The 22,652-nt window shown below is 35.5% G+C and overlaps 1 protein-coding gene across 3 annotated transcripts in view; it reads right to left on the bottom strand.

Moving 5' to 3' along the window:
* Positions 1–2,143: 2,143 nt before the first annotated feature.
* Positions 2,144–22,652, bottom strand: part of ATG5 (autophagy related 5) — a 129,685-nt gene continuing 109,176 nt past the window's right edge. For all 3 annotated transcript variants that reach the window (XM_044917688.1, XM_021693685.2, XM_021693686.2), the window contains 2 exons: positions 19,769–19,886; positions 2,144–2,920 (listed from right to left, as the gene is read on the bottom strand). In XM_044917688.1, coding sequence (XP_044773623.1) covers positions 2,784–2,920; positions 19,769–19,886 — 255 coding nt within the window. In that variant the 3' untranslated portion in view covers positions 2,144–2,783. The remainder of the gene's footprint in view (positions 2,921–19,768; positions 19,887–22,652) is intronic.

The following is a 22,652-nucleotide window of genomic DNA, read 5'->3' as shown; positions in this document are numbered from 1 at the left end:
GAGACTGTCATTCTTTGGCATGACCCACATAAACCAAGTTTCTGAAAACTGAAAAAGTTATCTCATCCAGCCTATAAAAAATAAACACACCCTAGAAAGATTGCCAATAAAAGTTACTATCACTCAATATCAAATCTTGTATATTGTTTTCTTAGCAAATGAGCAATTCCTATCTAGTTTGCAGCAAACGGGGGATAAATACAGCAGGACTAATGCATTCGTTGGTTCACCTTTGGCTGACTGGAATATGGTCTATACATTACCACACTATAGACTGGGAGGTCAACTTTGTTTAATTACAAGCAGGCTACTTTGGGTCTCTAGATACGTAAGGTGCTTGTCAATTCAACTCTATCCATGGTCAGAACTTAGGTCATCCAAATGAAAGTCAACACTATGACAGACAAGCAATGATTTACTTTATTTAGGCTGAATTTATACCTTCCTAGTTAACAATGTCAATAATTTTAAAACATATTTTCATTTTCTTGGGGGGGGGGTCACTACCAAGAGTGAGTTATAAACAAGCATATAGAGATCTGTGGCCCTCTCCAGTTTTCTTTCATATGTTCTTCCTTACACCTCATAACTTTTACTTCTTTGAGAAACTTCTAGACAAGCATGAGACTAAGGAAAGTTAAATCAGTTCGCCAATAGGTAACTTGCTTTATATAAATTCAATTTCCAACTTCTGGAAATAATGACAGACACAAAATTTTATTTAATTTTTTAATAAACCATAAAATTTAAATATTCAAATAAAAAGAAACAAAAATAGATATTTAAGCCAGCACTAATTTCTGTGTTTATTCTTCCTCTGGGGATTGGGGCTTGACTTACCTGGGACAAGAGCAGAGTATTACAGTTATGATGCTGGTGCAATAATGAACTAGTAGCAACGGGTAATGGCTTGATAAAATTTACTTTCAAATCTGGAAGTAAAGATCAGCAGCTCACTTGAGTCCACTGCAGAAACCTCAAACTAGTTTTGTCTGTGGAAAACTACTATGGCTTACCGTTCTTACCACACTTTCTTCTTCAGAGCTTAGCACTCCCTGGCATTTTGATCCTTTTGTTCACTGAAGCTCACTTCAGTCTGTCAAAACATCAAGGGGGAAAACCCCCAAACTGAATAGACGAATAAACACTTTTAATGTGAATAATCATATTCAGATCAACCTCTTTTGAAAAAATACAAGTCAGTGGGTTTTTTGTCCTTAAGCAGCTCAAATATTGTTATTTTTTTCTGCCTTTGCTAAAATGGCACTTTTCATTTTATTGACATTTGCCAATTATGTTGAATTTTCTCACGTTGGTACCCTGTTTCTCTTGATTGAGGCTTATCCATTCCACTCCAGAATATCTGATCTTTGACTAACTTTATCCCATTCTGTGAATAAATATACTATTATTAATCAGTGGAAATCACAAAAGGAAAAAGGAAGCAGTGAGCACTAGCAGGATCTCACTTTGACATTTGTACAATTTTTATAAGAAAAACATTCATTTTTATTATGGAATCTAAAACCATTATTGTATGATACTATGTCTTTTAGCATATTCAAATGGGTAGACATTCCATGTGGACAGCAAGCTAGCTCACAAGAAACAGTGTGATGCACAAGTATGTTCAGCTGGTAGAACCCCAGCAGCATGGTAATAAAGTGCAGCAAAAATATCCTTATACTGAATAAGAACTTCAGGAACCTCTGAATATTTTTGGTAAAGTTGAGGAAAAGCTACTACAGTCAGGAGATTGGTAATCTTTAGACGTCAAAGACTGGCTGCCAGGGGACACAGTGAAATATTAGACCTGAAGCCAATGAAAACCACTAGCTTGGAAAGGACTGGGTTTTCCCAAAGAACCAAAATTATCTTATACAGATGCTTAGCATACTATGATTTGACAGGTTTACAGTGATAAAACAGCAAAGATAAATGATAACATTTATACCTTTAGCATGTAAAGAACACAGACTTAAAAAGTGGCAGCAAGAAATTCTACGACAGCTCCTGAGACAAGTTATCCTACGTCCTCCATCTACTTCATGTCAGTGACGACCCGCCTGAATGGTAACACAGAGTAAAAACAGTGATCTACTGTATGTGAGTCAGAAAGTACTGGAAAAGTGACAAAATCGTATGTTATTAAATGACAAAACATATTTAGAGGCTTTATTTAAAAATCTCTCACTGTTCATTATCAAAGTTACAAGATTGTTTGCATACCAATAGACAGACTGTAAACATAGGAAATTTTCATTAAGGAAAGATGGGTTTACTGTAATTGGATCTTTTACAAAAAATTACTGCAAGTTATTGGTAACAGAATTTCTCTTTTACTTTCTTAAGTCTAATTCTCTAGAAAATTAAACCAATGTTTCCACTCCCTTGAGCTCAAGTTCAATCATGGTCACCTTAGGAAATACCCCTGTTTATTTGTTAATCAGAAATACAAATCAAGTGGCACATATTTCCATTTTCTTCTTAGGCCAAAGGTTTCGGCTTCATTATATTTTACAAGAAAACAGAAGACTTGCAGTGGTCCTGTGAAGTCTTTCATGTCGCAGCTGAGGTTTAATGACGGCAGTGGAGGAAAGCAGTGGTGATGCAAAGTAAGACCAGCCCAAGTGCCCTTATCTGACATGGAATCATCTTCCTGTTTGGCTTGTAGTAGTGTTTCTGGTCAGGTTGCCTCCACCAAACCTGACTGAAACAGAAGGGTGACATGCTCTGGTAAATCCTGTTTAAGGGTGATTCCGTTCAGGCACAGAGTTGATCCTTCAGTCTGTTGGTTGTGGGATGATACTAATATGAAGAAAATTATCTGGGTAGCTCAGATGTTCACTCAGCCACTGCAGAGGTGTTTCCAACATTGGCTCAATTCCATGAATCATCACTTGATTCTTTTTTTCTCCATCTATTCCAAGAAAGAAATCCAACAGTAATGAGGAAGGGTCAAGACAGAAGAAAAAATAATCTGTTGCCTTTTGAGAATCCTTGGTGAGGTAAATGGGTTTAACAGCTTTAACAAGTTAAACGTGGTCTGTCTCCTGAGCAGGAAATGTGGACATGGAGAAAGTTCAAATGTTGCAATAGGTATCACCCAAAACAGAAACCTGAGGGTTGCAATGAATTCTGATAAAAATTCTGTTGCCATATGTGAAAGTATTCATTCTTTCTTAATTACTGTGCTTACCTAAGATTGACGTTAATGAAACTATAGTGGAGAAAACAGCCCATTGTACCCACTGACCAAAATTTATTTTAGTTACACATTAAAAACTGTACTATATGGTTATTAAATATGACAGGTATATGAAGTAGGTCAATACATATTTAAAATATGTAAAATAGAAATATGACTAGAAATCATCAAAAATAAGATCAGTGTTTAGGAAGATGTTTAATGAAACAGATGGGAGCTGTAGGTTAATTTTCAATCAATTTGTTCAAATATATATCAGAAAGTTTTAGAGACACGGAGTTACAGTTCTAATGAGAAGGAACTAAGAGTCTGACTCAGGATTCCTGTTTTAGAGTCACGAAAACTGATTGATTTCTGTTAACACCCGTTTGCTAATTAAAAGAGTGCTGCAATTCACACTTTTCTTTCAACTTCAAATTTTACTACAGATTTAAGGTAAATTGTGTGTCTTTTATGATTCTGATATGATGTACTAACAACTTTTACAGTAAACAGCAGTTCCCTCCTAACCATTTCTTTGGTTGTTATAGGAAAACAAAGAAAGCAAAACCAAATTCCCTTTTTGAAAGCAAAACAGAACCTTCAAGAAACTTTGTGTCACTCCTCCAGCACACTTCTTGGTTTGTCTCTCTTAATCTCTCCAAAATACAATGTCTAAACCTCTCAGCTTCCTGGAGACAAGAGACAAGGAAGGAAACAGAGCTCAGGGAACTGCAGGAGAGGGAAATACCCTCCTTTCCCCCTTTCTTCTCTGTTCATCCCTAGTGCTCTAATGCCCAGGCAAGATGGGCTGATGAGGTATGGTGAAAATGGCGTGGCTGGCACCTGAAACAAGAGACCCTTTTAAAGAAGTATTTAAACTTCCCCTTAGAGGCAGCACAAGTCCTGGGAGGTGACAGTCAACAGATTGACAATAAGAGAAGACACAAAGACACTACAGGGAATTGATAAAATGATGCCAAATATACAAAGCTTTTAATAAACACACTCTCAATCCCAAACATGAGCAGAAGTCCCAAAACAAACCCCTGAATCACTGCCATACTTTAAAACAATTTTGGAAAAAAACATGGCCTCCTAATACTTCTCCCCTAAAAAAAGGCTTTCAGGTTTTGATTTTTCTGACAATCTTTGTTGTATCTACACATACTTTTTACACAGCTGCGATCACAGTGCTAATACAATGACTAATTTTCATAATGATGGGAATCATCTATAATAAAAGATTAAGCAATATACTATAGACTATAGAAAGCATGGTATTCGTACTCTGAGAATATTTTAAATTGTTGGTATTCAAATGGGTAAACCCTCAGCTATCTGGAATGATTCATTCTTTGTAAGTTCTAGATTGCCAAGGTTTCACTGCATTAAATCTTTCTTAGAATATTTGAAAACACTTCCGGTATAGTTCTCTTCATATTCTTATGTATATTTCTTTGAAATATTTTAATATTCTCAGAATCTTCCTCCTACTTAGCACTGAGTCAAAAAATGAAAGAGCAGTGGTATAAGAGTTCCTTAACTGTAAAATTTTTCCTTAAGCCAGAGCTACCTTTGGATACTCTGAAACAGAGTATAAGAAACAAGTCTCAACTCAAGATCCAAAATATTATTTCTAAGGCAATATTTAAATGTGAGAGCAAATACAATATGGCATACAATCCACTCATGCATAGTGTGTTTGAAAGGCAAAAGACCAACCCTGTTACAAAAGTATCGATGGGAGTCTGAGTTGTACAATATAAGGTGGAGAACATCAGCACTATTCAAATACCTTGTAAAACAAACCTAACAAATCATGTTATCAGAGACCTGAATAGGCAGCACTGATTCTCTGGTTTAAATTGGGGCCACTTTTAATATGTAACATAGAAGTGTCACTAAACTCAGACAACTATGGAAATGCATCTAGGACTGTCATATTTCCCAACACAACAGTTTAAGATCTTAAATATATATTTTGTCACTGCCTACATTTATCCAAATACTTCACTGTGTATATTTATCTTTGTTGTTTTCAAACTTCCCCCATTAACACAACTGCCACCAGAGGAATACCTAGAATGGAAGAGCAGTTCCCTTGGAACTCTTAACTAAATTTTCCCTCTTATCCATCACTATATCCCCAGTGCCTAGCATGGTGCCCAACACCTAGTAGTAATCAGTCAATGTTTTCAGAGCTTGGATAATCTTGTTGCTGGCAGAAGACACCACCAGAAGACACGACCAAAATTAATGTGTAGAGAATAGTTTCTGATGGCTGCCACTATTAAGTAGAAGAGCTCTACCTATAAAGACTGTTTTGGTTATTAAAATAATAAAAAGTCAAAATGTTTCCAGATAAGCCAAGAAGTACATACACCATCACCTGAACTCATACTACCATAAAGAACAACAGAGCATGATAGACATTTTGGTGATAACAGAACAGAACAAAGCAGTGAAGAATTGGCAAGATGTTTCTTGTTTTCCTAAGAGTAGAAATGAAACACTTGATATTGTTAAAGTAAATCATGTTTTTGGTAAATATGTTTTTGTGTTTCAAAATGGGAATCTAGAGAATTTAATACTTGGGAATTAGAAATATATCACTACAAAGCAAATGACTCAGGAGAAGAATGTTATACCACACCTCACCCACTCAGATTTTTTTAAAAAGGTAGCGTGATGCTTTAAAAGTAGGCAAACATTTGAGACAGTAATCAAGTGAACTAGTTCTATATGAAATTCTCTCATACAGAGCACTTTTGGGGGGTAACTCTGATTTTGATATAATTTCAAACTCCTGGAAAAGTTGCAAGAGTAGTACAAGGAATTCCCCTTCACCCAGATTCATCAACTGCTTACATTTTGCCCCATTTGCCTTATCATTCTGTATGTATACAATTATTTTCTGAATCATCTGAGAGTAAATTAGAAATACTGAGCCCTTTCCCCCTAAATGTTAGTGTGTACTTGCTAATAAGGATATTCTTTTACATAACCATAATACAGTCATCAAAATTAAAAAATTAACTGATATAATATTACTGTGTAAGCATTTCAAATTTTATCAACTATCCCAATTATTTCTCTCACCTATCTAGGATCCAGTCCAGGAATCACACATGCATTTAATAGTAGATAGTTTCTGTTTTCTTAACCTTGACAATTTTGAAAAGCACATGTCATTATTTTGTAAGATGTTCACGTAGCAATTTTTAAACCTAATTGTTTTAATTCATCTTGTAAATGTAAGGATAGTCTTCATAAATACTTTGGGTTTATAAATTAAGGAAAGGACAGAAAAATAAAATCAGAGACACTATTTTCATTAGTTAGAGGAGGAATTCAACTTACTTTAAGAGTTAGATATTAAGTCCAAGAAAATCATATATCAACACAAAGAATATAATAAAATTTCATTTCTGGGGCAACTTGGTGGCTCAATCATTAAGTATCTGCCTTTGGCTCAGGTCATGATCCCAGGGTCCTGGGATCGTGCCCCATACTGGGCTCCCTGCTCCGCGGGAAGCCTGCTTCTCCCTCTCCCACTCCCCCTGCTTGTGTTCCCTTTCTCGCTCTGTCAAATAAATAAATAAAATCTTAAAAGAAAAATTCATTTCTTATATTTATCTTACTTATAAATCTAAGGATTCTAAAAGAAGATAAAAATGTAAATATATCACATAATTTTGTATTATCACCAACAGCCTAATAAAAACAAACCCAATTCTTAACTACCATCTACTTTAAAGTGAACATTTTTAGAGCTGTGTGACATTTTAAGAAAAATATATTCAGACAGATGTTGGTTGTATGATTAGAACGGTAAAGAATTACATATGGAAATAAAAAGAAAATTTGTATTAGCCACACAAGTCATTAATGAAAATTATGAACTTAAAACAATGGTAACTTACGTATATATAAAAAAATGATGCCTATATACAGGTGTGTGTATATACAAAATATACACTATGACTATAATGATATACATAATATAAATGAGACATAAGGGCACCTGGGTGGCTCAGTCGGTTAGCATCCAACTCTTGATTTTGGCTCAGGTCATGATCTCAGAGTCGTGAGACTGAGCCTCGGGTGTCAAGCTCCATGCTGGGGGTGTGGAGCCTCCTCGGGATTCTCTCTCTCCTTCTCTCCCCCTACCCCCCCCGGTCAAAATAAATGAAATTTAAAAAATAATAAAAAGATTAAAATATATATATAAATGAGCCAGAAAGGAACAAGGGCCAACTCTGCACTGTTGGTTAACAAGGTGCTACTGGAAGATGAATCGGGAGGCAGGCAAGCTGAATTCCCCTTCTGGTAATGAAGGACTCTTGAGTAGGCCTCAGATCTCTTTCAGGATGTCTCCTTATATATAAAATGAAGGAGTCTGTGTACATCCATGGTTTGCAAATCTGGTTGACGATCAGAATCATTTGGGAAATTTTAAAAAATATATAAGCTGGGCCCCTCTCCAGACCTTCTGAATCAAACTCTGGGATAAATGTACCCTTAAATAAATCTTACGATAATAAGGGTGTAGAATTGTCCTTAAATAAAATCTTATGCAGAAACCCGGTATATAATACAGGGGAGGGTGGGGCAGCTTTGGCTGATGTAGGATTGCGCATCTCCCAAATCCTGCTGCTTGCTGACTTACAACCCATGGTTAATTCCTGATATGACTCCATGGGTCAGTTTGTAAACCATGTTCTACAATAGAGGATCACTAGCATGTCTTACAGTTCTAGTATGAGTCTTTTATGCTTAAACAGCAAAATATTTCAGAGTTCAAACTAGCATAATTCACTAGTTTTGAATTTTTACACAAATCATTTAATCTTCTGAGTCTCAGTTTCCTCCTTTCATAGTGTGGATAAAGAATTCTAATCTCCAGGGTTGCATGGAGATTAAGTGAGATATCCAAGTAGAGCACTTAGCACACAGCCTAACACAAGGCTTGGACCCAGTAGGAACCCAGTGAAATTACTGACTTTCTTCCCCACTCCTCCCTCCTGCTCACTCCCCCAAAACACAAGAGTGTTGAAAATATTATAGAGTAAGTGAAGACAAAAGACTAGTTTTTAAAAGATCATGGTTTAGTAACAAAAAGTAAACACTCATTGTAACTCTTTTCCTATAATACAAAGTCATGGGAATAAGGTAATTCTTTCAGTACTAAGAGGTATCAAAAGATATATAAAAACCATGGATTCAATTATGTGATTAGCATGCAAAGTGCTGTGAGAATTTGGCCTAATGTTAATATACACTCTGAATTATTCAGTCCCATTATTATGCACTGTGGCACATAAATTTTATGAATGTGCTAAAAAAAAAAGATTACAACAAAAACCCAAACACTCAATTATTATGCAAACAACAGAATGACAGTTTAAAAAATTCCTTAAGCACTGTAAACCCTCTGAATTAAATTAGTAGTGCTCTCAACATGTATATTTAGTAAAGCATATCACTGACAAGTCAAATGAGCCCTACTGTGTTACTGTTATGTTATTTAATAGACTTCAGATAACATTCTTATTTTTTTATTTTTTAAGAGGCAATTATTCAGGTAGGGGGAAAAACTTTACAAAAAAATCTTTGTTATATATCTAAAAATATATTATTTGAGAACTGACAATATGTGAGGAATCTGCCTTTTAGAGATTTCTATTAGCAATGGCTCAAATCTTCCCCATCTTGATCTGCATTTTAGTCCTTATATTTTGGCCAATTTTCAGTAAGGAATATGACCTAAATGTCTTTAAAAATAGGTTAGCTGAGATTCTAGAGAGATGCATGGGTTTCATTTTTCCTTTTAACTAGTATACTAAATATGTATATCTAATTGAATTTAAAGGAAGCTAAAGAAATGGATGTTATACCTTCAAAGGTAAATGCTTTAATCAGAAAATTTCAGTTTAATTTTCTTAGCTCATATTTGTGAACATGGAATAGTAGAAATCTAAGGCTAAATGCTATAACCATTGTGTTTAGCTTTGTGGTTTCACATTTATATTTTATAATTCAGCAAAACACGATTTGTTATCTTGGAATGTGTGATGCTGAAGATAAACTTTGGAAAAATACTTAATACTTCTGAAAAAGTTTTAAACAAATGAAGAGATGAGCTTTTGGATTACCACTAGTCTGAACAATTTTGTTCCGTCTGACAAATTCTTTAACCTCTGATATGTTCATTAGTAAACGCCAACTAATTGAATCCATCGACATGAAAAACCACAGGCAGAAATCTGAAGTGCATACATCATGCTGAAGGATTTTGACTCAGCCTCAGCAGTAATAGTCAGTGAGGTCAGGTCAAAGAGGGTTAAACCAAGCCAGGATATAGCCAAAGGAATACATCAAACGCTGATTTTAAAAGGGCAATTAATCTTAGACAGAAATGCTTCCTGGGGAATGAGATCTCAATCTTAAGAGCACACTACATGATGTAGCAGTAAAAATGAACATATACAAGCTTACAGAGCTTTTATCCTATGATCACAAACAGAAGGAGAGTGCTGTTTATCGGAGAAATATAAACCCATTTAAAAATACTTACATTAACTTCTTCCGGATCTATACTCACTTAGCAGTACAGGTCTTAATGAATATATAATATCACAGTTAATATATGCCACATATCTCTTTCCATGTGTAATTTTTATATTTCATATATTTTAAAAATTATTTCTGCCCCAAATATTCCCAGAACATTCTAAACAAGATTTTCAAAACATGTCCATGTTAATTTTTTCATGGACTTTTGCTTATAATCTTTATATTTCTTAATGAGGAGAACATAAACCAAACTTTAAACAAAAGTAAATTTGCTAGATAATTAAAAGAAAATTGCATTAAATTAAGAGACTGTTAAGACCATCTTAAACTGATTAAAAGCCTCCTGGTAATTAGATAAAAATGTGATAAAAGTTAGAAATTTAAACTTATTCTTTTAAACTCAAAAAACAAAACAAAACTTTAAAAATATAGGTTCAAATGTTTTTGATCTGCTTTCATAAAATGACCCAGTGTAATTCTAGCTGAGTGTAACAGGGACCATTAATATTTGTCAAGTATGAATTACAAGATAGTTCATTGTTTTATTTAAAATGTAAGCAATAATTACACTTATATATGGTTTGAGTAAGGTCTCACAGGACTGTATTAATGAAGAGATAACTAGTTTTTTTTTTTTTTTTTTTAAGATATTTATTTATTTGACAGAGAGAGACACAGCGAGAGAGGGAACACAAGCAGGGGGAGCGGGAGAGGGAGAAGCAGGCTTCCCGCGGAGCAGGGAGCCCGATGCGGGGCTCGATCCCAGGACCCTGGGATCATGACCTGAGCCGAAGGCAGACGCTTAACGACTGAGCCACCCAGGCGCCCCGAGATAACTAGCTTTTAATCACCTGCATGTGTTATTATTTTGTTAAGGGAATTTTATTTTCTAGTGTTAAAGATGAAATTGTGCAAGTGTCTACACCCACTTTTTAAAAAGTCAGGTTAATTCATTTAACTTCTTGAGATTTAGATAAAGAACAATAATTGAGAGGAAATCAGAAGCATCTTCTGACAGGTACAGTAATCTCATCTCCACTCAGGGAGAATAAGGAAAATTAAGTTAATTATTTCTTTGACTTCAGAAAAGATATAGGTCAATGGACTAAGTCATTAACAGATTCTGTATCACCAAGATTCGTCCATACTGTCCATGTGGTGGGAAAAGCACAAAGACAGAGGGAGAGTGAAACAGTCAAGGCAAAGAATTTCCCTCATTTTAGTTTAGAATTTGATGGCAGAAAAGAAACTATATTATAACTACCAAGTTTAAACTGAGCCTAACAAATTGCTTCTGTCCAAACTTGAGTACAGTAGATTTTTGCCCAGGAGGGCTGTATTTAAAAGAGCTTCTTGGGCGCCTGGGTGGCTCAGTTGGTTAAGCGACTGCCTTCGGCTCAGGTCATGATCCTGGAGTCCCGGGATCGAGTCCCACATCGGGCTCCCTGCTCAGCAGGGGGTCTGCTTCTCCCTCTGCCCTCTTCCCTCTCGTGCTCTCTGTCTCTCATTCTCTCTCTCTCAAATAAATAAATAAAAATCTTTAAAAAAATAAATAAATAAATAAAAAATAAAAAAAAATAAAAGAGCTTCTTGAACTCCCATTGTGAATGCACTAGGTCACTCTTTCACATAAAATCTGCATCCAGTGAGGGAGAGAGAACAATGAAGAGCAGGGAATGTCAGGATGAGACTGAAAGAGCCAGTGACCAGTGACTCAGTCCCACAGACCAGACTCACAGTATCTCAGCAGAGCTATGAATGGGTCTTCAATGATTACTTGTGATTCGCTGAAACTTCGAATAAATGTGGGAACTACTGCTTAGGGTCTTCAATGAAAAACTTTCACCAACAGCAACACTTTCAGACCCTGCTACCTTTAGATTTTTACATTAAATATATTTTAACAAGCGCATGATAACTGAGCTGGCTGCAATGATTAAGTAGATGCCCTAGCTTCTTTCTTTCTTGCCAGAGCCAGATTTTGGGCATATTCTAATCATTTATTAAAAAAAAAAAAAGTAAAAATCACTGGCAGAGAACTCTTGCCATAATCTGATATATAAGCAGTTACAATATCAGTTTACATTTAAAGGTCATCATAAATTTATACCTTCTATGCATACATCAGATATCAAGTACCTGTCTTTGCAGAGTGGGATTATCAACAAACAAGAAAAAACTGCTTCTTTCTAACTCTACTTTGTAACAATTTCTTATGAGTACAGTTATTTAAAACAAAAAAAAGAAAAAGAAAAAAAATTTAAAAAACTGCAGGAAAAAGATGTTAACTGGAAAACCCTGGAAAAATATGATTATTAAATCTCACTTCAACAAATTCATTGTTTAAGCCCTATAACCAACCTATGAGGCTGGTAGCAGGAACTATCATCCGTATTTTACAAAATAAGAAACCTGGATCCATTAGAAGAAAAAAAGAAAGAAAGAAAGAAAAAACAAACAACTCAATGATCTTCCAAATCAGTGTGAAGGTAAAAGGGATATTACAATGAAAGCAAATTCTAAATGAGTGAAAAAAGAAGTACTGAAATTGTAAAACCTATTATTCTTACTCCTAAACCCTAGTTCTGATGAAGTTTGGGGGTTTGTAGGTTTTAGGTTTCTGTGGCATGAATTTGAGAACTGAAATACCACCTCTTTTGGAGGGGGTCAACATCAGCATGCCAACGGAAGTGACTACTGCTGGCTCAAGCCTCAAATCACAAGATATCAATCAACCAGCTTTAATTCTAACACTCAAAGGGTCTGCCTCATATGAATAACATGAGATTGTGATGTTTCTTTTCTCTAATTGCTCTATGTCTGAAAAAAATTATAACCTCAAACAGTTAATTCACTTTATAAACAACCTAATCTTAGGTTACAGAGCAAAGGAGAAAAAACGGTGAATGCACTATCTTCCTTTACTTTTTGTAAAGATCTATTTTGCTGCTTCTCATAAAAATAAAGCAATATAACTTTTTAAAGATTTTATTTATTTGAGAGAGAGTATAAGCAGGGGGAGTGGCAGAGGGAGAGGGAGAAGCAGACTCCCCGCTCAGCAGGGAGTCAGAAGTGGGGGTTTGATCCCAGGACCTGGGGATCATGACTGAGCCAAAGGCACTTAGCCTTAACCGACTGAGCCACCCAGACACCCCTAAAGCAATATAAGTTTTAAGTTAGACTACCTAAATGGAGTATAATTACCCCAACCCCAGTTGTTAACATTATCTTCCAATGTACTAACCAAGCAAATAGTCAATCACTTAGCTCCTCAGTGCTTTTCCCACATCTCTGACGTCACTGAAAATTTTCTTCACATTTATGGGAGAGAAGCAGAAAAATTTGGCTAGTCCCTCAGTAAACAGAGTAGGGAAATTTTAGACGAGCATTTTTGACCAAGTATTACCCCTAGCAACCAGCCCCAGGTAGCTGGTGAAGGATTCTACTTCTATGGTGCTCCTGTGGTATGTCTGACCTGGTCTCTCCTTTTCATCTAATTTCTGCTCATCTTTTAAGACAGCTCAGTCTTCACTACCTCATCCAGAATAGATAAGAGCAATTCCAGGTGCTTCCTAATATTCTTTGCGTATCTCCAGTCCTGCACACACCACATCTGGGCATCTTTCTGCCCATTCCAACTGCACCAAAGTTTCATAAAGGCAGGAACTATGTCTCATACCTCTTACTGTCTCCAGCGCCAGAAGTCAGTATGACGCAAAGGAAATGACTGACAAAGAATAAAATCCACAACATAAGATGGAAACCAAAAGTTAAATGGTAGTCTGGAAGGGTCTCAAGGAGTAAATAAATTCCCAGGAAGCAGAGCAGAGATGGAAATGCAAAAAGCCAAGCGGTTACAGGATTGTACTTGTTGCTAAGAGAGATGCCGGGAACTTCACCGATTTGCCATGGAATGTAAGCCTTGACCTACACATACACTCTATCTGTACAATAGCATGTATGAATTCAGGTTTGAACCAGCCCAACTGTGACAGAGGACTGATCACCTGGAACCCTGATATAAACTTATCAAAGTGAAAATGGACATTTTTATTCTCGTAAGCCTAACTTCCTAGATTCTTATATATTACATCAGAAAACTGGGAAATAAAATATGATTGGGCAAAAGCTTATCGGTGTTCTGTATTCTCTAAAGTAAAAGAATAAAAGCTATGTTTTTAAATTTCTGTTATTACTTTTTTGTAAGTTGTTTTTAATGAACAAAGCAAGAAGTATTTCACTTCAGGTCTGGTACAGAAGCTTAGCTCTGAGTCATTTTAACTACAGCTGACACCACAAAACAAATTTACCTGAGCTCACCTTTGGTTATCTCCTGTGACCTCTAATTTGGCTAACTCCTCTAGCCACTTACAAAACAAAACAAAAAAAGGAACACACAAAGCAGCTCATCATTAGTTACCCCACGAGAACAATGACCTAATAAGCACGTCTTCATAAATATCAGTACATTCTACTTTCATATGATGAAGTAAGGCAAAATTCCTTCACGCATGAATCACTTGTTGTAAGGAGCAGTAGACAATGGTGCCACATAACATTTATGAAATACTTTCTCTTTTTATCATGTGATGACAGCCACTTCTTATCCACACACACCCAATCTTAAAGTCTTTCGCTTTCAACTTAAGTCGGGCACAGGTGTTTCAAAATGCTTCACATTTGACAATACCACAGGTGTACTGAACCAGACAGTAAACAGTTCTTTACTGAAACAGTGACTTGATGTTTTGGATACCCCCACAGATCCTGAAATGACAGTTATTTTCCAATATGAGGTTACAAAAGGAAGAGGCAAATAAAAGTTTTTCCAAAGATAAGATACCGGTGTTAGAAACGTGGCCTCCTCTGGTATGCAAGGTACTATCAAAAGTACCTCAAAAGTATAGGTCTATTTATATCATTTCAATGAAGCATGTGTATAGTATGTGTGTGTACTCTAATCAATGTAAGCATGTGACAGCTGGGAAGTAGTCTGTCACAAAATTGCCTAAAAGGCAGATTTGTGGATTACAGTTGTGACTGGCTACCTCACTGGCCCCCTTCAAAAAAAATGTAAGGGAAATCACACTGTCTGTTCTCCAGGGATGGATGTGCAGGTTGGGCAGGCTACACATTTAGGAGACCTAAAGAGCCTTTAAAAGAATAAAATGCTTCACAAATTTGTGTGCCATTACTGTGCAGGGCCACACTAATCTTGTATGTATAGTTGTGATCTGGGTGTAGGAATGGTAAATGAGCACAAACATACATTCTGACAGAGTGTGCCAGCTCAAAGCACGTGACTGCTTTTCATTTTCATGTCTGAGTGTCATAGCCACCATTTTATAAGTTCAACAAGAAAAGTGGCCAGAATTACATACAGGAACAAACAAAAGAACAAAATGGACAAAACAACAGTAGAAGTTCAGGTTCCTAAGATCATACCAGTAAATACTATAGGAGAGAACAGCATGAAGGCAAGATCAGGTACTCAAACATAAATCATAGAATAAAGAGTTAGGAAAAAGCAAACATTTCAGAATGTTATTTTAAAGTAAACAAAAAAGTTAAAAGGTTGAAAAAGTGAAAATGAAAACAAATGGAAGCACGCTAAAGCAAAAAAAACCCCACGAAACCAGAAGATGGAGATTTGAGTTCTAAACCTAGTTCTGCAACTAAGAAGCTAAGAGATCCTTAGCTACTCATCTAAGAAATCAAGAGACTGAACTAAATTAACTTTAAGGCTTTATAATTAAAGATTCTTTAAAGATGTCAAATACAAAATTAACACCCAACCAATTTCTTCCTGTTCTCTAGTAAATCTCCCCTCATCACTCTGTGTCTTTGTTAATTTCGCTGCTGTCTGGGGCATACATCATTACAGAACAGTCTTCTTCCAAGGGTTTGAGTTTCTTTGTGATGTTCTCACTCAGTAGGCAAGGATCTTTTTTTTAAAGATTGTATTTATTTGAGAGAGAGAGAGCACACAAAAGCAGGGGGAGCAGCAGACAGAGGGGGGAGGAGAAGCAGGCTGCCTGCTCCCGATGCGGGGCTCGATCCCAGGACCCCAGGACCATGAACTGAGCTGAAGGCAGACGCTTAACGACTGAGCCACCGAGGTGCCCCAGGCAAGGATCTTATAAAGAAGTAAATTTTAAATGACATAAAGTTTTTCAAAGTAGACTGTCAAAAAATATCTAAGAAAAGAACAGTAAAGGGGCATCTGGGTGGCTCAGTTAACTGTCTGACTCTCGATTTCAGGTCAGGTCATGATCTCCTGGGTCCTGCGTCAGGCTCCATGCTGGGTGTGGGGCCTGCTTAAGATTCTCTCTCCCTCTGCCTCTCCCCCTGCTTCACTCTCTAAAAAGAAAGAACAGTAAGGTAGCCATTTCAATATAAACTTAAATTTCAATTGCTCTCTCTCTCTTTTTTTTTTTTAAACTGAAGTAGAGTTAACATAGAACATATGAGTTTCAGGTGCACAACACAGTGATTCAACATCTATATACATTATGAAATGATCATCACCGTAAGTCTAGGTACCATCTGTTACCATATAATTTCAATTACTCTTAGCTGATAAAAGCATTCTAAAAAAGAACAAAAAAAAAAGTACAGAGAAATGAGTAACTGAAAGCCAATGCTTGCAGATGGGACAGGTATGAAGTCTATGAGTCCGATTTCTGTTAGGAATAAAAACGATTAGTACCTTAATTATATTTCAAATGGAAAAACTAATCTATATTCCCAAATCCTCAAGAATGTGGCAAAAGAGACATTAAGCAGATTTAAAAAGAAAACAAACAAAAAACCAATCCTTATGGCATGGAGAAAATCAAATGGAATGGTAAGATTATTCCTGAATCAATAAAAGTTACTGGGAGTTTCTCAGTGAAAATTTCTGTAACCTTAGTTCAAAAATAAAAGTTTACTTAAAGAGCTCTATAAGGAGATACAAGAAAATGGCAATACTGGTTGTCCCTGGAGAAGGGAAACTGAATTAGGGTTTGGTAGATATAGGTAGGGTGAGAGACTTTTCAATAAATTCCTTTATGTACTTTCTGATTTGGGAACAATATAAATAAAATTTTTAAAATTATTTAACTGAAGATAATACATAAAAAACTTTAATAGGGCCTCATGAAAATGAAATACTTTTACTTTTCAAAAGAAAATTAAGACATGTCATAGACTAGGAGAAAATAATTGCAAATCATATGTCTGATAAAGACTTGTATCCTGGGATGCTTGGCTGGCTCAGTCGAAAGAGTCAGTGAATTTTAATCTCAGGGTTGTGAGTTCGAGCTTCATGCTGGATATAGAGATTACTTAAATAAATAAGACTTAAAAAGAAAAAAATACTTGTATCCAGAATTTACAAATAACTCTCAAAACTCAGTAGTAAGATGAAAACTCCATGAAAAAATGAGAAGGGCATCTGAACAGACATTTCACCAAATATATCCACAAATAATAATAAGCACATGAAAATATATCAACATCCTTAGTCATTAGGGAAATAAAAAATAAAACCAAGACATACCACTACACAACCACTAGGAAGGCTATAATAAAACAAAAAATATGTTGCCAAGGATCCAAAGCTGGTAGGACGGTAAAGTGATGCAGCCACTTTGCCAAAATTTAGCAGTTTCTTGAAAAATTAAACACAAACCTACCACACGACCTAGCAATTCCATTCCCGGGAATCTACTCAAGAAAAATGTAAACGTATGTCCACACAAAAACCTGTACGCAAATGTTCATAGCAGCATTATACATAAAAGTGAAAAGCTGGAACAATCCAAATACCCATCAGTCAGTGAATGAATAAACAAAATATGATATATATACCCAACCAAATACTACTCAGTAATAAAAAGGAACAAACTATTGATACATGCTACAATATGGATGAAACCCAAAAACATGACACCAAGTGAGAAGAACCAGTTGCAATGTCATACGATTGCATTTATGCAAGACACCCAGAAGGGGTACATTACAGAGACAGCAAGCAGACCAGTAGTTGCCTACAACTGGCAGTAGGGGCAGAGATGAGCTGCAAACAAGCACAAGGGAATTTCTGAAGTGATAGAAATGTTTTAAAACTACATTACGGTGACAGCTGCACAACTTACAAATTTATTAAAACTAAAAATTGAAATGCAAAAAATTATTTAACTGAAATTCTTACTGAAAACTAAAATTACACAGCAATAAAGACAGACTACGATTCTCCAATAGTATTCTAATCAACTTAATGTTAACTGTGCCAGATCTAACGATCCTAAATAGGGTTTCAGGTAATGACACAAGGAAAGAATTCAGTATGTGAAATACTGAGTAAACATTTTTACCCTAGCACAAGAGATATGAGGATGTGTAAGACACCATCCAAACCCTTGCCTATGGAGTGTAGTAGAGCACAGTGATGACAAATGATACAGTAAGACCTTATACAGTAATATTTATAACCTCTTAAACCAATGAAACTTTTTAATTTCAACAATTCTGAGTAGCAGTCAATGATCTTTTTCATCAATCCCTTCTGGTACTGGTTCTGATGGTATCTTAGATGCCCCCCCCTTTACTCCTCCTATTGAGCATTTGTGCACTTTAGAAGAGCTAGATACAGGAATGCCAAGAAAGGCAAAGCAAATTTGATAAAGGGAAATAGTTACAGTCATAGACGAAATGACCTATTTTGAGTTCCATATTCTTTGTTTGGTCATTTAGGCTGAAATACCAACATTCCCCTAGTCCCACTTTGTTTCCAATTGTGGTTGTTAGGCAAACTATTTCCTTAGACACTACATGCTTCTTGAACTGTGTGATATAGTTAATTAGTTACATAAGTAATAATACAATTACCCCAACTTAGAGTATGTTAATAATATTAGAAACATACCATTATCTACTGAAGTTATACTGTTATAATAATATTATTTATTATGCCTTACCTCTTTCTATAAAGGACAAAGTAGCAAGTTTAAAAATTTCTCTGTATAATAAATACAAGTCTGTACAACATATTAACAAATATAGTAGCATTCCACTGAAATTTCCCCAATAGCTTGGTAACCAACAGAACTATGATTGCAAGTCATTCAGTTAACAGGGTGATGATCATATTATGGTACATTGATACGAAGGACCATAGTGCTGCTATTTAAAAAACAGCTTTAAAGAATTCTTAATGACTAAACCTATGCTCATGTTGTTAGGTGAAAGATGCAATAGGACATACAATTTTACAAACACATGTACACCCCTCTCAAATAGTCAAGTGTCCAAATGCATGTGTGTGTCAATTGTGGTCTCTATGAGTTAGGGGACGATAGCATTTTTCTTCTTTTATTGTTTTTGCATTTTCTTTGTCTTCCTTATATTGCAATTAGGAAAATAGAATCCAGCAATTTTTATATTTTTCCTTTGCCTACAGGAAATTAACTTTAACCTAAGCTACAAAATGAGGACTACAAAATAGGATAAGTTCTTAATTGCACATATGAAATGTCAATGCCTAAGCGAACAATGCTGAAACATTAGGAAGTGGTAGAAAATTCAAATAAAATACTTATCCGTTATTCAGTATTTTGAACTTTAAAATATTAACCAAATGGAAGAAAATTTTTTTACCATCTCTTATTCCTTTTGAATGAGGAGACACAATGCAAACTGTAAAATAGTACTGACCAGAACTGAACCCATAAATGAAAGACCCAGGACACCAGATATGTGGTAAGAGAGTAATTAAAAAGCACTATTATTTTATTTTGCCAAAGAGAGTCAATTCCTTATTTTGTTAGTGTCAATAATTTATAAAATAATAAATAAAATATTAAGCGTTTCTGTTTCAAAAGATTGTTCCCTACGAGATAATGAAAATATTTTCCTCAAGTAACCAGTAAATGTTATTTATAAATGCAGAATGCTTATGTTATACCTCAGTAACAAAGAGAAATGAAAGAAATGTTTTCATGTTGCTGACTATATTACCTTCAGGAGCAATTGCAGAAGGACAAACTTCTTTGAGGAGATCGCCTAGTGTATGCAATTGTCCATCTGCAGCCACAGGACGAAAAAGCTTCTGCATGAAAGGTCGTTCGGTTGTTGTCTATTTAAAAAATGAAAAAAGAATTCAAACAATTAAGTCTTTGTTGCTGTGAATTACAAATTAATAGATCAGAAATTTAAAGCTGGCATCAGATGCCTTCTGATATAGTGTAATCAGAAGCATACAATATCACAAATGTGGTAATATTACCAAAAATGCTTAACATAAAATCAAGTAAATCTAATCATGAGGAAGCAATCAGACAAATCCAAAATGTGTGACCCTCTAAAGACAACCGGCCAAAAAAGAAAAGGAGAGAAAAGAAAACACAAGACAACTGGCTTCAACTCTTCAAATAAGTCAAAGGCAGAACAAAACAATACAAAAAGATTAAAAAGGATTGGTGAGATATAACAACTAAATACAAAAATAAATCTCGACTGAATACTGGGTTGGAGGGAAAAATCAGCTATAAAAGACATTTTTAGAATAACTGAGGAAATGCAGAATGAACATTAGATAATATACCGAATTAACATCAAATTCTTAATGGTTATAAGGACAATATCCTTTAAGAAATTCATGCTTACATATTTAGGGATGAGGAGCATGCTGTCTGAAACATACCTTCAAATGGTTGAGAGAGAGTGCGCACGAGCGCGCATGAGCACAAATGTGGGATAATATTAACTACTGGTGAATCTAGGTGAACGGTATACAGTCTTAGTTGTTTTATTATTTTTTCTATACATTTGAAAATTTTTAAGAATTTTTTCTCATAGAGAACAAACTGATGGTTGTTAGAGGGGAGGAAAGTGGGGGAGTGGAAAAAGTGGGTGAAGGGGACTGGGAGATATAGGCTTCCAGTTATGGAATTAATAAGTCACAAGGATAAAAGGTACAGCATAGGGAATACAGTCAATAGTACTGTAATAGCATTGTGTGGGGACAAATGTAACTACACTTGTGGTGAGCACAGCATAATGTATAGAATTGTCAAATCATTATGTTGTGCACCTGAAATTAATGTTAATGGTGTGTATCAACTATACTTCAATTTAAAAAATTAAAAAGAAAAATCAGAATCCAAAAAAATTTTCAAAATACCAGATATAGCATTTCCCCTGACAACTGTTATTAGCACTATGTCAAAATTTACTGCTAATACTTTCAATGTATTGCCCACTTTTAAAATTCAGCTTCATTTACAGGAGCATGACAGCAACGAGGAAAGCATCAGGACACAGTGCAGAGGCCCTGGAATCAGCCAGTGTACGAATAGTACTATTATTTATGCACTCTATGATTCCACATCCAGTTTCTTTGGAAAATTGGGACATTCTGTATCTCTTAAGTTTGTTGTGGAAAAGAGTGAAGAACTATGCCAAACACACAGAAAGACAGAGACATACAGAGAGAGAGAATGAATGCGCTAATGTTAAGGATAATAAACACCCTGCCTCCAACTGTTATTTTATTTTAAGATGTTAAGTTTTCATATTTTAAGTTTCCAGGGATGAAAAATCATAAAAACATACAAGAAGAGAACAATGCCTTATATTTTATAAGTAAATATACTCATATACTCATATTTACATATAATATTTACATGCAGCATTTAAAAAAATTTTTACATTTTTATACATTTTCATATAGTGCTTTATGAGAAAATGATTTCAAATACCTAACCATTAAAGACAAGTTTGCTTGTTTTTTAATCACAGAGTGTAGCTCAATTTCTTCAATGTAACTATTATAGATTTGGTATAAAAAATAATGTTTTTAAGTATGGACATAAACTAAAATGTAAGAAAAATAGACATGATACACTACAGTGAGCTACCTTTCCCAGCTTTTTTTTTTTCCTTTTTAACTAGGCTCCACACCCACAATGGAGCCTAACGCCAGGCTCAAACTCACGACCCTGAGATCAACACCTGAGCCGAGATCAAGAGTTGGACGCTGGGCGCCTGGGTGGCTCAGTTGGTTAAGCGACTGCCTTCGGCTCAGGTCATGATCCTGGAGTCCCAGGATCGAGTCCCGCATCGGGCTCCCTGCTCGGCAGGGAGTCTGCTTCTCCCTCTGACCCTCCTCCCTCTCATGCTCTCTGTCTCTCATTCTCTCTGTCTCAAATAAATAAATAAAATCTTTAAAAAAAGAATAAAAAAAAAAAAAGAGTTGGACGCTTAACCAACTGAGCCACCCAGGCACCCCTACCTTTCCCAGCTTTATGCTGTGTATTCAGTGGATACATAAATAAATGTTAAAAATTGTATTCCAGTAATAGTTAAGTATCTGTGGTAAGTATGTAAAAAAGCCTTGATACTTGATAAAATCTTAATACGCATTAAATATAAAGCAATTCATTTCACTAATTGAATTCTTTATGGATTTTTTTTAAAAAGTATGACTGATAACCTTCAATTTAGGAAGTTCATACATTTTACACAAGATGAAACTGAGAACGATGTGATGCACAATCAAGGATTAACTATGTGAAGATAATAAGGGTTAGGGGAGTTCAGAGAAGAAATAAATTGAATAGAGGACTACAGTAATTATTTAAAATAGCCACCACCCACTTAGGGCTTTCTATCTTCCAGGCAATGAAGAGGCTTTTAAGACTTTTTAGCAAAGGAAGTGACGTGATGAAAGAGGCTTTTTCTGAAGGCTAATGGAAAGCAAGCACTGTGTACGATGACTTGGTTAAGAGGTAACATCAGGAAGACGGGTGAGAGGCTGTCTGAATAATGCAAGCCTATGTGATGACAACTGGGGCTGGGTCAGAGGAAAAGGAGGGTCAGGACTATACCACCAATTAAAAAA

This window comes from Neomonachus schauinslandi, chromosome 8 (assembly GCF_002201575.2).
Source record: "Neomonachus schauinslandi chromosome 8, ASM220157v2, whole genome shotgun sequence".
Lineage (NCBI taxonomy): Eukaryota > Metazoa > Chordata > Mammalia > Carnivora > Phocidae > Neomonachus > Neomonachus schauinslandi.
This window is presented reverse-complemented; position numbering and strand designations above follow the sequence as displayed.